This window comes from Phoca vitulina, unplaced genomic scaffold, assembly GCF_004348235.1.
Source record: "Phoca vitulina isolate PV1807 unplaced genomic scaffold, GSC_HSeal_1.0 scaffold2, whole genome shotgun sequence".
In the NCBI taxonomy this organism is placed as follows: domain Eukaryota; kingdom Metazoa; phylum Chordata; class Mammalia; order Carnivora; family Phocidae; genus Phoca; species Phoca vitulina.
In genome coordinates, this window is record NW_022589705.1 from 59,252,643 (window position 1) to 59,269,754 (window position 17,112).

The 17,112-nt window shown below is 49.8% G+C and overlaps 1 protein-coding gene across 2 annotated transcripts in view; it reads left to right on the forward strand.

Moving 5' to 3' along the window:
- The first annotated feature begins 5,306 nt into the window (after window positions 1–5,306).
- Window positions 5,307–17,112, forward strand: part of SLC1A7 (solute carrier family 1 member 7) — a 43,422-nt gene continuing 31,616 nt past the window's right edge. Inside the window, exons 1-2 of one of the 2 annotated variants that reach the window (XM_032416784.1) lie at window positions 5,307–5,490; window positions 10,475–10,554. In XM_032416784.1, the coding sequence (XP_032272675.1) occupies window positions 5,314–5,490; window positions 10,475–10,554 (257 nt within the window). In that variant the 5' untranslated portion in view covers window positions 5,307–5,313. The remainder of the gene's footprint in view (window positions 5,491–10,474; window positions 10,555–17,112) is intronic. The other variant, XM_032416794.1, reaches the window with a different exon arrangement.

The window sequence follows — 17,112 nt, forward strand, 5'->3', positions numbered from 1 at the left end:
AGTACATTCTCTACCTTTGGCTTACTGGTGAGTAAAGAAGGAATGAAAAGCAGAGGAACTATATGGGTAGCCCTGTCTTTCCTTTCTCTTCGATATCATTTTCAGTATCGGCAGTGGGCTAGCATGGGGAAGTTACACCGGTGAGAAAGGATATAAGGTTCCTTGACCGTTTGCCTTTCTTAGAATGCCATCATCTTCTTTCTGTGTTCAAAGCAAGTTCTGGCTTGAGGAAAGCATGTTTTCTCATGGCTGACAACACCCCTGCTTACTCAGTTATAGACGCGCTCAGTGTCGAGTCTGCTTGAGATTCTCGTCCTCTCCCTCTCCCTCTGCCCCTGCTCTCTCTCTCTCAAACATATAAATAAATAAATCTTAAAAAAAAAAAAAAAACCCTGGCACTGCAAATATAAAGATGAATGGGAAAATTCATGTGAATAATCTAAATTTTTAATTTTTATTATTTGAGAATGACATTAAATAGCAAACAAAAACACCATAATAAGTTGAGAAAGAGACTGAGGAAGAAAGAAAAAAGCTTCGTATTTTAGGGCCTTTAATGCACTTTTTCCCTGCTTTTTGAACAAAAATCTCCACATGTTCCTTTTGCACTGGGTTCCACAAATTATGTCATCAGCCTGCTTATAAATTCCTTTTCTACCTAAGCCAGTTTGATTTAATTTCCTGTTATTTGCTAACAAGAGCCCTAATTCGGAATCTTTTTTTTTTTCTTCTCTTTTCTTTTTTTCTTTTTTTTTTTTTTTTTTTAAAGATTTTATTTATTTATTTGACAGAGAGAGACGCAGCAAGAGAGGTAACACAAGCAGGGGGAGTGGGAGAGGGAGAAGCAGGCCTCCCGCTGAGCAGGGAGCCTGACACGGGGCTCGATCCCAGGACCCCGGGATCATGACCTGAGCCGAAGGCAGACGCCCAACGATGGGCAACCCAGGCGCCCCCTAATTCGGAATCTTAATTTGAACTTGCTGGGGGTTGTAACTTTACACTTTGCTCCAGCTATTGTATTCAAATGAATGGGGGTGTGATGCAGTGTAAAGAACACGGGCTTTTACGGAAGCGGAAAAGAGGCTCAGAGAGGTTTACTAATTGGGGCAAAGTCACAGAGCTTCCAAAGGAAAGATCTGAGAGTGGAATCTGGCTCATTGTGACTGTAGAAAGTTCGATAGAACTTTCTGTGATAAGGAAAATGCTCTGTGGCTGTGCAGCTCTACACGGTGGCTGCGAGCCACGTGTGGCTATCGAGCCCTGGAAATGTGGCTCCTGGAACCAAAGAACTGAATTTTAAGCTTGATTTGCCATTAATTTGAATGTAAATAGTGTGACTAGTGCTACTGTATCAGACCGCCCAGATCGAGAATCTGTGTCCTCACCCCGTAACCCAGCACCAGAATGATTCTGTGAGTGTTTGTAGAGGGGCTGGATTGCCCACTGGTTCCCTCTGGTGCATGGCTCTCTGACAGAGTCTGGCACGTAGTATGTGCTCAACAAACAGCAGCTAAGTGGTTTCATGGGTGTTCAGGCCCAGTTTCTATAGATGAACAGTCTGGACAGGAGGGGCTGGAAGGTGCCACGAGAGTCACTTTACCCCCCTGTCTGAGGCAAACATGGGAAAGGACCAGCCTCAGTGGAGGTCAGGACAGCCCCCCAGTGACTCACACTAGCAGGAATCCACACCAAGATGGGTAAGATGTCCACAGAAAACCTTCCCGGAAGGACCCAGCCTGTAGTAGGCTGGGAAGGCTTGTCAGGGAGGAGATCAAGGCGCCTCTGGTATGTCTCTGGAAAGCAGCCAACGAACCCAGAGCTGTCATCACCATAACCCAGCTAGGAGCTCAGACAGCTCAACCCAAACTTATTTTGATACATGGTGGAAGGGGTGAGGTCCCAGGCCTGCGGGCCACTCCAGCACACTGCTCCATGGCGGGTTCCAGAACCAGCTCTTGCACCTCTGAACTGGGCGCCTCTTTCAAAACAGGTTCTCCTCTTGCCTCCCCCTTGACCAGCACCCCCTTCCTTGGGTTAACTCCTGGCTGACTCAGGTCTCTGACTAACTGACCCCTCCTCCAGGAAGCCTTCCTACCCCCGCCTCCCCGGGCTGAGTTGACCCCTCTGCTGGTGCTGGAGAATCATCAATCAATAGCAAATAAATCTACTTCACTCTGTTCTCATAAATATTTCCTTGTCAGAGCCACTTAGTAGGGAGCCAGGGTTAATGTGCAGGTGGCGACCACAGAAAGGCCTGAGTAGGAGAAAGAGAAGGAATGCTATAACTGGGAGAGTCGGGGAAGGCTTCAAGGAAGATGGGGCATTGGATCTGTGCTTTTGGAGTCAGGGGGAAGGACATTCCAGGCAGAGGAAACAGCACGGGTGCAGGTGTGGAGGACAGAGAGAGGTGCGGGGCTAAGGGACTTGCGGTGGGTGGTGTCAGAGAAGCTCCAGGTCTGTCTAATGGGAGGAGGTGGGATGCTGGAGAGGTGAGCAAATGCAAGCCCTTGAGACCCTCAAACGCTAAGGAGCAAGGACTTCATCCCGGAGGCTGGAGTGTTCCAAAGTTGTGTTCCCCAATCACCACACCCACAAACATCTCTGCAGCAGAAGAGGGCTGAGAGTCTTATCCCCACTTGGAGACTTCCTCCAACAGATATTAGTATCGTAAAACTAAATAGTAAAACTAATAGTAGCTCCCTATGAGTGTCTGCAAGGCACCAGGCAATGCTCTGAGCACTTAGCTTGCATCACCATATTTGATCCACATCACAACCCTATCAACTAGGTACTGTTGTAGTATTCCTATTTTATAGAGAAGCTAAACAATTTGCCCAAGATCACATAGCTAGTAAGCAGTATACCTAAAATTTGAACTTGAGCAGTCTGACTTGGAACTGTCCTGGAGTAAAGAACCTGCTTGACTTTGTTTCATTCCGCATTTCCCAACTTGTTTTTAATTACCAAAAAAAATTTTGCATATCTAGTAACATTGTAAGGCAATTGATTCTGTGGGCAACGGGGAGCTATTAAAGAGTTCTTATCCAGGATCCTTTCAATTTGATTTGCAAATATCCTTAGTAAGCTCATTATCAGTCACTCACACTTCAGTGTGAATTAGTCCTTTCTTAGAGTCCCCTCAATTTTCTTACAAGCTTCCTAAGGGCAAGTACTCTGTCAACTCATTGCTGTGTCCCCAGTACCCAAGACGGGTGGCATGACATGGTGCTATAAAAAGGTTTGCTTGAATGAGTTGTAATTTGGCCTGTTGAAGACAGTGGGAGCAGTGGAAAGAAAGACCTGAGTCTGGGAAGTAGGGGGTGGTATTGTCAGAATGGGAAGGACAGGAGGCAGGAGCCATTGTGGGGAGTCAGAGTCTTGGGGCTAAAGTGGAGATCAAGACTCACCTACATCAATAGTATGGCTAAAGGCCAGGCCTGGATATTGATTAAAACACAAATCCAAATATCTACTCAGAATATTTTCTCTTTTAGACAGTAATTAAACCAACTGGTTAACTGGAAAATGAGGTATTCCTTGGAGGCGAAGGTGTATCAGGAAATTCTTGGCTTTAAGAATCAGAGTTGGAAAAAACACACCTCTCGGACATGTATCCACTCCACCCTCACTCCCCCAAAGTTACTAGCAAAGAGCAGGGCCTTCGGAAGTTTGGCTTGTTGAACTAAGGGGCCCTTAGAAAGCACTCAGCCCCTTTCTTTCTTTTTTTTTTTTTTTTGGAGACTTTTTATTAATTCTTTTTTTCAGTAGGCTCCATGCCCAACGTGGAGCTCGAACTCACAACCCTGAGATCAAGAGTCACATGCTCTACTGCCTGAGCCAGCCAGGCCCCACCTCCCCTTCTCTCATTCAAAGAAGGGCAAGACTGAGGTCCAGAGAAGGCGAGGTCACAGAGCTGGTTAAGTTGGGACCAACACCAAAGGGTCCCCGCCCAGTCGGGAGCTCTGCTCATAGCTTAGGGCCTGCACCCCAGCGCCCTCTGCCTGGACCGGCAGTTCCTTGGCCCCATCCTCTCCATCTTCCTCCTTCTCCCCTATGTCAGGGAAGGCAGTCCCGGTGCACAACCCCCCTACCACAGACTGCGCTCCCTGCTGCCGCCTGACTGCCCCTAAGGAGATTACAGACTCCCAGGGAAACAGACTAGAGTTAATTCCCTCTAGCTTTAAAGGGCAGGCCAGGCCACAAGAAAGAGCAAAAAGAAAACCTTTCTCAAAAAATTGCTAAATGCAGATGATGATCCTCACAGTCCTTTCCCTGTTGGGCCTGATGCGGTCCAGCACTGCTTTCACAAATAATCTCAGGATGGGATGCTGCACCAGCCCCAACAAAGTAGACGCTATTATTATGTTTGTCTTATGGATGGGGAAACTGAGGCACTGCGTGCTTATATGGCTTGCCCAGTGTCACGCAGCTGGTCAGTGGCAGAGCAGGGACTTGAATAGTCCCTTGGTTGTGTCATTTTTAAAAATAATAGGCCCTGAGAGCCTACAGGGTTCCCAGCTTCAGGCTTGAAGCAACCATGAGGGATACACGTCACAGTGAATGGCAGGCCCCGAGTCTGAACCCAGCTCCACTGGACTCAGATCCTACATGCCCCACAATACTGCTAAGCACTTTCGAAGTCATCTCTCTGCTCCTGGGGTACCAATCAAATCAACACAGGCCTGAATTCCACTCCACTACTGTGAGCTCTGTGACCATGACCAATGGGCTCTGACTCCTGGGGTCTCAATCTCCCTTTCAGTAAAATGAATGTTGGAATTTTAGGGTTGTCGGGATGACCCCTATGACTCACACAGGTCAAGCAGGTGAACAGGCCTGGCACACAGCGCATACCCCTTGCCTCAGTTTCCTTATCTGTAAAATGATACTCATAGTACTCACTTGTCAGAATTGATATTAGGATTAAATGCCTTGATGCAAGTAAGTACTGTGCTTCTAGAACAGCACCTGGTACACAGTAAATGCTTAATTTATGTTAGTGACTGCTAGTATCTTATTGCTTTGCCACACTTCTTTCTGGAATAAAACGGGGGTAAAAATCAAACCAACCAAGCAAGTCTCTGGGCCCCTCCCCTGTTTGAGAGGTGCACTTGGCTTTGAGGTCCAAATCCCCAGACCACATGGCCTGCTCTAATTTCCCAGGCCCTAATCTGTTTCTGGCTCCTAATGATGCAGCTGGTAATAGGATTGTGGCTTCCCTCTGGGGCAGCCATGCAGGCCATGTGCCCACCTGCCTGCTGAGCAGCCAGACCCCCTGGCTGGGACCCTGTGCCCTCAGCTGGCCTCACGTGCATGGAATGGTGCTGTGCCCCGTGCCGGCAGGCTGGGCTCACCATGGTGCCAGGTGCCATCCTGGCACGAGGGAAGGACGTGTGCAAGCGAAATGGACTGCTCATCCTGTCTGTGTTGTCTGTCACCGTGGGCTGCCTTCTCGGCTTCTTCCTGAGGACCCGTCGCCTCTCACCACAGGTCAGCCACCCAGAGCTTCTCAGGGGTCCCCGTCGAGGAGGGGTATGTGGGCCTGAGGGATCTGGGAATCTATCCCACTCCATGGCTCCCTGGTGACATGATAGTGGGGGAGTCACTTGGCCTCTCTGGGTTTCAGTCTTCTCATCTGTAGCATGGGTGTGATGAAACCCTGCAGAACTAGAGTGACAGCCAGTAAAATGGCAGAGGAAGTGGTTACAGATGGCATCACCAGGTGAGCGAGAGGCCAGGGCATCTCATTAGAACAAGCACAGGGTGAAGAGGACAGGAGCAGGAAGAAGGGGCTCAGGCATCAGAGAACACCTCCCAGAGCAGCTCAGATGACAAAAGACCCAGGAAGGGTATTCCGGGCAGAGGTAACAGCTGGAGCGAGACCCAGGGCCATAAAATACTTGGGCGTGTGTGGAGCAGACTGTTCACAGCAGCTGGGATGTAGCCCGTGAGGCAGGGGCTGGAGCCCCAGGGGCCCTCGGGGGCCTGGCACCGCCGCGAGCCACTTTGGGCAGGGGAGCGAAATGGTCAGATCTCAACTCGGAGAGATCACTCTGGTGCTGAGTGCAGGATGAGGGAGTGGTGGGACAGGCAGGGGACCAGGTGAGGAGGTGGTGACAGGGGTGAGACCTGACAGCAGGATGAACGGGGCCCATGTGAGAACTGTTTCCAGAAAAGGAACCCTCCGGACGTGGTGGCGGATTGGGTGCAGGGCTGGGAAGCAGGGCCGGCCCCCGGGGTTCTGGCCTGTGTAACTACAAGGGTGGAGATGCCTTGCCTGGGCAAGGGCCCCTGTCCCTCTCAGCACCCATCTCCCACAGGACAGGGAGGGACACTCCCACGGCACCGGAGAAAACATGATTCTGACCCTTGTTAAAACAGTAAGGGAGACTTTGCTCAGGACTACTGGGATAGGTGTCAAGACCATGGGAACAGGGGAGAGAGATCAGGCTCATGTCCGAACACAACAGAGACAGCTGGGGACTTAGAGACAGTGAACACAGTGAGGGGGCCAACTGAGAGAACATTGCTAAGAGGAGACGTGGAGGGTAGAGGGATTCTTGCTGAAGGTAGAGAGGGGGCATTCTCACTAACCTGACGTGGCAGGATTTTTGCTATAATTGGGCCAGGCAGGCCGAAGACAAGGCCCAAGGATAAGGCCTGGCCGAAAAGAGAGCCCCAATTAGCTAGTCTCATGTTTGTTCGAGGAGAGTCTTTGTCAATGGGCTCCTGGAAGATCCCCTATTTCACAAAATTCCTCTTCCTGCAGCTCACCAACACCTAATATGATCTACACCTGGGGCTCAAGCATCAGATTTCATCTTCCATGAAAAGGGAAACACCCCCTCCCTGAGAACTGAGCCCCTTTTACAAGGGTAACACTGTTAAGCCACTCTCAGCTATTAAGGGAGAGACTTGGACTCTGGAGGCAGCAGAACCTTGAACTTTGACTCTACTCGGAAACGGCTGTGTGGCCCTTGGCAAAATCCTATCTCCTCTCTGGACCTCGTTTTCCTTATCTGGAGTGGGGGGCACTATATGTCTCTTAGAACTGTTGTGAGAATAAACAAGGACTCATCAGTGCCAGGCATACAGTGGCGCTGAGTGGCTGGTACTTCACTCCTCCCTCCCTCATCTGCCTGTCCAAGTCCTAACTGTGTCGAGAGCCATCTCATATTCCATATCTTACAAAAATTCCTCCAGACCTGCCCCCACTTGAAATAATCCTCTGCTCCCCCGCTCACCCCTGTAGCCAGCTGCCGACTGTCCTGCTTCTGAGGCTTTTGTGCAGGTGTCTGGAGCTCCCAGCAGATTTTGACTTGCTGAACATCACATGGGCTTTCATGAGCCAAAATGTGAGTCTAGCTCAGGGCTTGTCACAGAGAGAACCCTCGCCTCTTTGCTGAATGAAATGGGCAACGGCACAATCTGCAATCTTTCTTTAATTTCCGTGAGCAACAAAAAATATATTTCCTGCCGGAAGATTATTTTGTGAAAACAAATTGGAATGCTTATTATTAAAAGCCAAGCTCATCTGGGGCCTCCTTTGCCAAAGCTGCCTGCCCCATCTGCTTGGAAATGCAAATGTGTTCCGGTCTGGATTAACCTGCCAGATAAACCGAAGAAAGGATGTGGAGTCTGATCAGTGATTTGGCAGGAATTGGCTTTCTCAGCATCTCACTTTGAAATCCAGGGGTTGTTTCTATGATCTCTGCCTGTGACTCAGAAATTAAACCCTCCTTATTTTGTAAGCTTATGCAACAGGCACAAGTTGCAAACAATTTGCAAAATGGAAGCATGTCCTCCTTGTGAAAAGAACTTACAAGATCGCAGATTTTATCTTTGGAAATAGTATCTCATGTAAAAACATAGATCATTTTGAGGGGTCCCTGGGTGGCTCAAGCGTCCAACTCTTGATTTCGGCTCAGGTCATAATCTTGGGGTTCTAAGATCGAGCCCCATGTGGGGCTATGCACTGGGCGTGGAGCCTGCTTGGGATTCTCTCTTTCCCTCTCCCCCTGCCCCTCCCCCTGCCGCGCACATGTGTGTATGCTCTCTCTCCCTCTCTAAAAACAAACAAATAAATAAAAATAGAGATCATTTTGAGAGCTTCAGTTAAACCATAGTGAATTTACAATTGCATCCATTTTCCTTTCCTTCTTGGAATTCCACTAAAACTATAGTAATGGAATTTTTTAAAGATATAGACTCCCAAGAGAATATAAAAGGAGACAATTGAAAAAAGAAGTTGAGGGAGTACCATAAATTAGGCAAAGATGGGAAGTGTATCGATAGAGTTGAATGATCTCACTCAGCAGAGCACAGAAAGCTAAACCCTGTGTCTATAGAGGTAGATGCCACGTCAGTTTGGCTTGGAGAACTCCAGAAAGGTTCTGCACTTCAAAGTGCACAGAGCTGCAGGAGGCCAGGTGAAGCAAGGAGGTGAAATCAGAGACATTGGTTGGAATTTTGTAACTGGGGCACTTAGGCTGTCAGTCCCTTCCAGTTCCTGTAATCGGGGGACTCCTCATACGCCCATCTCTACCGCCCTGCCTGTGCCTCATAGAGAAGCTTGACTTCAGGAAATTCGGTCCACCTGTGTGTACTGGGGGAGGGGAGGTGATGAGGCACATGCATCCCACAAATGAGTGCACATTTGCCTTCGAGTGTGGGATCCCCGTAAGACTGCTCTCAGCTGGGCTTAGGCACATCCTCACCCCCTAGTCGGAGGTGAGAAGAGACTTCTCACTGAGCCTCAGAGAAAAGATCTCCAAATCCTGCTATAAAGGCGATTCTTCCCCCATCCCATTCTATCCAGAGTAAACAAGTCAGACTGTCACCCATCACCTTCCTGGAGGAGCCATCACCTGACAAGTTCCACTCGTGCGCACACACAAGTTCAGGGCCTCACACTCACATCCGAGCAGAAAGCCAGAGTCAAAGCTTCTAACAGAGACAGGGACTAAACAAACGGAAAAGGATCTCTAATGAAGCAGAGACAAAGTAGGAATTAGAAGAAAATTGTTTAAATCTTGTCTTAAGTTCTTCGGAGATGTGAGAGAAGATACAGTGACTGTAAGACAGAACAGGATGCAAAAAGAAGGAACAATCCGAGAACAAGAAAGAATTTTTGCGGGGCACCTGGGTGGCTCAGTCGTTAAGTGTCTGCCTTCGGTTCAGGTCATGGTCCCAGGGTCCTGGGATCAAGCCCTGCATCAGGCTCCTTGCTCCACGGGAAGCCTGCTTCTCCCTCTCCCACTCCCCCTGCTTGTGTTCCCTCTCTCGCTGTCTCTCTCTCTCTGTCAAAAAATAAATAAAATCTTAAAAAAAAAAAAGAAAGAAAGAAAGAAAGAAAGAAAGAATTTTTGGAAATTAAAAATCGACGAGGCAAGATAAACATGTCAATAGCTAGGATAAAGTTGCAGAAATCTCCCAGAAAGTAAAACAAAACAAGATGAAAATAGAAGAAAATTAGAGGTGTCCAACATCCAACTCTCTAATAAGAGAGTTTTCAAGAGAGCTAACAGAAAAAATGGGGAGAAAAATTTCACAGGGCATGTAAGAAATTTTCTCAGAAGTGAAAAATATGCACAGCACTATGAATTTAAAAAAAAGAAAGAAGAAACTCTCATGCCGTGGTACATCACCATGAAAATTACAGAAAACTGGAAATTAACAGAAAATCCTTAAATGGTTCTGAGGGAATAAAACAAGTCTCCACTAAGGAATAGGAAGAATGGCTCCAAACATCATAAGCAACACCAGAATCTAGAAGACAAAGGGAAATGCCTTTGAAAATTTAGAGGGAAAATTCTTTCAAACTAAGAATCTTATATATGGCCAGACTAATATCTGAGGTAAGGGTAGGATAAAGGCATTTTTGCTCATGTAAGGACTCAAAAGTTTCTCTCCCATTCACCCTTATTTCATAAAGATTTTCTAGAGCATTGGAAATGATAGTAGAACAGGACAAGGGGGCCTGATTTCTGGTCCTGCACTGTCACTGCTAAGTCCTCTCCATCTCTTGGCTCAGCTGGACTAGAAGATCTTTAAAACCCCTTCTCAGCACCAAAATTTTATGAGTTGGGGCTTTTCAAAGTATCAGACCATTAACCAAGTGTTTAGCTTTGGTGGAAGGAAGGAAGGAAGGAAGGAAGGGAGGAAGGGAGGGAGGGAGGGAGGGAGGGAGGAAGGGAGGGAGGGAGGAAGGAAGGGAGGAAGGGAGGAAGGGAGGGAGGGAGAGAAAGATGGTTGCAAGTACAAAAACTTAACTTGGATGATGGCCACATAGCTAGTTCCGGGGGGGTCAAGATTAGAACCCAAGTCTGTTTGGCTCCAAAGCCGGTGCTTCCTCCGTGGCCTCTGCCGTCCGCGTGCTACACAGGAGCGTGCGGGTGGAACAGTGTTTGAAGACTGTGAACAACTGTCAAGTCCGTACTGCCTGCTATAATCCCCGCTCTTGCTGTATTTTCAGGAAATTAATTACTTCCAGTTTCCTGGGGAGCTCTTGATGAGGATGTTGAAGATGCTGATCCTACCACTGGTGGTCTCCAGGTGAGGGAGGGGCACGTGTTTGGCTGGGAGGTCAGGGCTGGGAGGGGAGGGGGTTCTGTACGAATTCGGTAGGTGCCACACTCCTGCTGTGGGCAGCTGGCCTGTGGCCACAGACCTGGGGAATGGCATGCTATGGGGTCTCTGTGGTCACTGGGTTGTGGCACGGGCTGCTGGAGCCTTGGGCTTCAGTGGCACCACTGATTTCCAGCCCATTCAAGGGACTTTTTCGTGACTTGAACAAGTGATTTGGTGTCAGGGGACGTGACCTGACTCCCAGGTAACTCAGGGCCAGGGAGGTCAGGGATGGCTTCCCAGAGGAGAGGCTCTTAATGGTGAATGCAGCAGGGCATGAGGAAAAGACAACTTTGGAGATACTCATGAGATGATATCCTGGCTCAGCTGTGCAACCTTGGACAGGCGCCCAGACTCCTCTGAGCTTCAGCTTCCTCATCTGCAAAATGAGAATAACAACACCTACAATAAAGGATTGTTGCAAGGACTGCCCGAGGCTATACGTATTTGCATGCGCTAGATGTTTGGGAGGGGCTGGGTTCTTGCTCAAGCATGAAAGACCTTGTATGCCCAGCTAAAGAATTCACACTTACTCACTGGGGGAGGGCCACTGGAAATCACTGGAGATACCTGTCCCCTACCACTGACATGCTGGGTGACCTAGAGCCAGCCCCTGCCCCTCTCTGTGTAATGAGCTGGCCCCTCCAGGTGGTATCTGAGAGCCCTTCTTTGCTCTGAGGCTGTGGGTTTGGAATCCTCACCTCCCAGGACTTCTGTGCAGAGAGGGACGTGGACACACCTCTGAGTCCTGTGTGTATGTTGGTGGGGGGTAGTGGCTCTGTCCCCTGGGGCAGGGTCATCGGCTTCCCCAGCCTCAGCTCCTCCCCCGCTTCCCTCCAGGGCAGGGAGGCCAGTGAATGGTACCCTCTGCCCCCCACCCCCAGTTCAGCTTCCTGCAGGTAGCATTTAGGTCTCTCAGGACTCAGCCCCCCAAGGATCTTGCTGAAACGCTGCCTCCCTCCCTCCAAAATCTTTCCCTGACTCCTCAACCCACTCTAGTTGTTGTCTCCTCTTTATGCATCTTTTGAGTTATTCACTGAGTCAGTGAATCAGTGAAAGTCACCAGTAGCTTGCATGTTGCTAAATCCAAAGAACACTCAGTTCCTGCTCTCGGTGACCTCTCTCTCCATAGCAGCTGATGCACTTGACAGAGCAGCTGATCCCCCCCTCCCTCTTGAATTCCTCCTCAGAGCTGTTGCCTGTTCTCTGTCCCTCCGTCCCAGTCTCTCTTCCTCTACTTCTCAGGACTTCTCTCGTCCATCCTCGTGGCTTTGATGTACCATGTGCAAGCCCGGCACTCCCAAGTACTCCCAGGCCCCTCGTCTGACCCCCACACTCAAACTACCTATGCGACATCTCCCCTGGATGCTTAACACGTGTCTCAAATTCAGTGCAACAGCTTGAGATTTTACCCCACAAACCAGTTCCTTCCCCTTATTTCTGCTGGTCCATAAATGGCGGTTCCATCCACCCAGTTCTTCAAGCCCCCTTGCTAATCATTCCCTTCCCACTCCTACCGTCAGCCAGTCCATCAGTGACTGCGGCCGGTTCTTCCTCCCAAACCCAACCCAGCTTCCCCCCCACACCCAGGTCCAGACTCCACGGTCCCCTCACTGGCCTCCTTGCTTCTGTTCCTGTTCCCCTCCCACCCATTCTCCACCCTGTGGTCAGAACCACCTCCTGAAAAGCCATCTGGGCTTGCTATCCATTAACCTAAAACCCACCCATGGCTGCCTCAGCATTTCAAACAAACCCTTCCACCCTTCCCCTGATCTCGGAGGCCCTGCCTGATCCTCCCCTACCTGCACCCCACTTCAAGGCCCCATTCACTCCAGTCCCACAGGCCTTGTAGACCAGACCAACCCTGCCCCATCTCAGGGTCTCCACACAGGCTGTTCCTTTTGCCTGCAACACGCTTCCCCGCACTCTACATCTCTTCCTCCCCTCTTCCTTTAGATCTCCACCTGCACATCACTGCCTTAGAACGGCCCGCCCCACCCGTCCCTCCCCTCTCCCCCCAGCACCAGCTTCGCTCTGCCTCACCAAGCCCTGCTCCTTTCCCTGCTCAGCACTGACCATACGTTGTCATCCTGTTTGGACTCACTTGGCCCCTTGTTTCTTTAACTCCCATAGGACCGCAAATGCGGTAAAGGCAGAGATACTATTCTGCGGAGGTTCCACTCTCCACCTAGCCAAGTGCCTGGCACACAGTAGGTACTCCTTAATGCCTGTCAGGTGAGTTAGCGAAGGAGCCCAACAATCACGCCCCGTGCTCTCGGGGCACTTGGCCCTGTCATGCGCGCTGCAGATACAGAGACGCCTGAGGGTCAGGCCCCGAGGAGCTCACAGGCTGTGAGGGAGACAGACGAGAAAACACAAGGTTACAGGACAGCTAAACAAGTATGTTGGCGGAGGAAGCACAGGACTCTTTTTTTTTTTTCTTCTCCTTATGATATAAAGCATGGGACTCCTTGTCAGGCAGCTTTCCTGACCTTGACCTCTGACCATCCTTACTTCCCCGGGCGTCGCCTCTTATTCAGAATCCAAACACTTCAGGGACAGAGGCCAGGCCCTTGCACGGACCTGGAGTCACACAGACCTGGGGTCCTGCCCTGGCCCTGCCATTGCCTGGCTGTGTGACCTTGGGCAAGTCATTTAACTTTTAAAAAGTCCTAGAGTCAGGGGTGCCTGGGTGGCTCAGTCGGTTGAGTGTCCGACTCTTGATCTTAGCTCAGGTCTTGATCTCAGGGTCGTGGGTTCAAGCCCCACGGTGGGCTCCACACTGTGTGTAGACACTACTTTTTTTTTTTTTTTAGATTTATTTATTTATTTGAGAGAGAGAGAGAGAGAGAGAAACAGCATGAGAGGGGAGAGGGTCAGAGGGAGAAGCAGGCTCCCCACTGAGCTGGGAGCCCGATGTGGGACTCGATCCCAGGACTCTGGGATCATGACCTGAGCCGAAGGCAGACGCTTAACCAACTGAGCCACCCAGGCGCCCTGGGTATGGAAACTACTTTAAAAAAAAAGCCCTGTAGTCAGAGTCAGAGGCCTGCGTCCCCGACCTGCTTCCGCCACAAATTATCACGTGATCTTAGGTAAGGCACCTGCACTCTGGGCCTTGGTTTACCCAGCTTACCTAGTGACTAAGGGCCTGTCCGCCTCTCCGAATCCTGGCTCTCAGAGGCCCAGTCTTTCTCCACTAGACGAAAGCGCGTTCTCTGCGCTGGGAACAGAATGTTGTATTAACTTGAGAAAAGCCAGTGTTTGTTCACACATTTCCTTTGTTTATTATACAGTTTGGGCTGGTGCAGAGCGGCTGTACCACTGAAAAATGGAAGTGCTTTCAGTTTCCTACTCAGGGAGAATTAAACGTTCTCGGGGGGAAAATGACACATTTCTGAGCCCCAAACCCTGCATCCCTGAACTCGTCTTTTTTTGGCTTCAACTGGTCTGTAATCCATCCATCCATCAGGCGCTCACAGTCCCCTGAGCTCTTGCTCCTGGCCAGTTCAGGGCTGGTGATCCCTGTCCTCAAGGGGCAGCCACACTGGTGTGGGGGGTCATCACTTAGGACGGAGCAAAATCACCAGAGCTGCTTTGACCACTCAGATGTCAGGCTTCACACTGGGCTTACTAAACCAGAACTGCCAAAGGGGCCCAAGTAGGGGATGGTTTAAAAGTTCCACAACTGGTGGCGCCTGGGTGGCTCAGTCGTTAAGCGTCTGCCTTCGGCTCAGGTCATGATCCCAGGGTCCTGGGGTCGAGCCCCACATCGGGCTCCCTGATCCACGGGAAGCCTGCTTCTCCCTCTCCCACTCCCCCCGCTTGTGTTCCCTCTCTCACTGTGTCTCTCTCTGTCAAATAAATAAACAAAATCTTTAAAAAAAAAAAAAAAAAAGAAAAGTTCCACAACTGTTTGAATGGTTAAGCAAAACAAAAAACCCCTCAGTCCATAGTCCTGCATCTTCCCATTCTTGGGCCTCTTTTCTCTAGAATCCACTCCAAGCCAGCACCTAGCCTGAGCCCCCTCAGCTGAGTGCATCCTCCCGCTGGCCAGTTGTAGCTTCATGATTCACAGTGAGGGTGGGGAGCCCTAGGTACTGGCCGGCGTGGCCGAGAACTGCAGGAGACTCCAGGGGAGGAGCTGGGGCTTTGGAGTCATGCACTGGAGGTGTGAACCTAATCAAGTCTCTCAGTTTCTGAGCCTTAGTGACCTTCCCTATAAAATGGGGAAAAACACCCACCTCCCTTCTGAGAATGAAATAAGATAATGTCCTTTGAGCACCCAGCATAGCTCCTGATATATGATGAATGTCGCCTGTTTTTTTCTGACTCATGAGAGCTTCACCAGGTTTCTCCAAGGCCCAGAGGAGATGTTTCATGAAACCCTCCACCTCGGTTCTGCTGTCTGCAGGCAACCCCTTTGGGTGACCTCTTCCACCCACTGCTTACTCGTCACTTCTTCTGGGAAGCCTCTCTGGGCTCAGGCACACTTGGGAACACGGATACAGACCTGCACCCCCGTGTTCGTGGCAGCCTTCGCAGGCGCACGGACTAGGTACCATGCACGTCCACGTGACACACACGTGTCGCCCTTGCCCGGAGCCATTCCGTGTGCCATGGCTGTCGCTGTCACCTCACCCTCCAGGAATTCTTAGTGCCTCTTGCTTTCCTCTGCCCTCATATTCCTGCAACTAGTCAGGGGACAGACAGCTTTTGCCAGTCTTCCGTTCACACGCAGATCCCTTGCTTCAAACAGCACACAAATTTAGCAATTTCACTGACAGTTGGGAGTTAAGATCACAGGGAGGGATTATATTGAGGAGTGTAAGCCCTTCAGCCATCTCTGGGTTCCCTCTCTCTCTGTATGTTAGTTATCTATTACTCTGGAACAAATTACCACAAACTTAGCCATTAATTATCTACCTCTTTCCATGGGTCAGAAGCCCAGGCATAGCTTAGTTGGATCCTCTGCTCGGGGTCTCATGAGGCTGCAGTCGAAGCGTACGCTTAGCTGTGTTCTCATCTGAAGGCTTGGCCAGGGAAACATCTATTTCCAAGCTCATCTGGGTCGTTGGCAGAAGTCATTTCCTTGTGGCTGTATGTCTGAGGGTCCAGCTTCTTAACAGCTATCAGTTGGAGGCCACCCTCAGGTCCTAGAGGCTATCAGTGGTTCCCTGCCTTCTGGCTCTCTCCAAAGGCAACTCCCAACATGGCTTTTGGCTTCATCAGGGCCAAGAGAAGGATCCCTCACTCTCCAGTCTTCTGAGACAGTCTTATATAACATAATCATGGGAGTGACATCCCATCACCTTTGCCATATCCTATTAGTTAGAAGGAAGTCACAGACCCCATCTACACTTAGGGAGGGAGATTATCCAAGGGTGTGGATCACTGGGGTTCAACATAGGGTGTATCCACCTCTTTCCTTCTCTCTCCCCACCTTCCTTCTCTTTACCACTATTTTAAGACCAGCCAGAAATCCTGTCCTCCTTGTCTTTCAAAAGTCACCTCCACTCCTGCCCCGTTCCTGTGGGGCGGGGTGGGTGGGTGTGGAGGTGCTGCTCAGCTTCTGGTCCACATGGCTCATCAAGGAATTTCTTCTAAACAGGGACAACTCTCTTATCATAAAAAATCCTGAAGAATATGAATTCCTCTATCTCTTTTACAGGAACATCGCAGGGCCTGCTCTAGAGTAGGTGCCTAATAAATGCATATCACATGAGTAAAGAGCAGTGGAAGGGCAGCTGAGGCAGAATTCAGGGACGGCTCATGACCGACATTTGAACTGACCCTTGGAGGATGATTCAGAGTTGCCTTTTAAAGATGTTTTTGTACTTTAAAAAATTCTATAATTATAAACCCTTTAGAGAATCCAGAAAAAAAGATCCTCCTATCATCCCAGAATCCTAATTCTGCCACTGTGATCTTTTCCCCTATAAATGGTTGCTCTATCTTTTTTAGTAGTGAATCACCAGGCCTAGGGAGGGTGTGGTCCTTGGCTGACTGGTTCAGAAGCTCATCCTCATCTGAGCCCCGGAGCTGGTGAGGCCAGTCCTCCGATGCTGGCAAGAGGCAACGAAATACACGAAATGCCGATGTATTAATTCACAGAGATAACCCCAGTTGCCAAGGAGGACAGGTGCACGCAGTCTTTGGCCGGAGCATTTCTCCCTGTAGGCTCACCACTCGGGGAACCCACTGGGTCAATGTTTGCTGGCAGGACGATCTAGTTTTTTAATTGTATGGCCAGTGTGACGCCGGGTCTGCCATTTGAGTTAATTTCTGGGTCAACCTGGTGGAGTCCCATCATATATGCATTTAACTCAAGCAAATTCAATGACATATGCTGTGGGAAACCGAGAAAAAGAGTTTAAAGGAGGCAGGAGGCTGCCCCCATTCAGAGAGCTGTGCTCCTGATGAGCGTACCATGCGAGAGGTGGGTGCGCTTCACCCTAAGCCAGTCTCAGTTCCCACGTGCCTCTC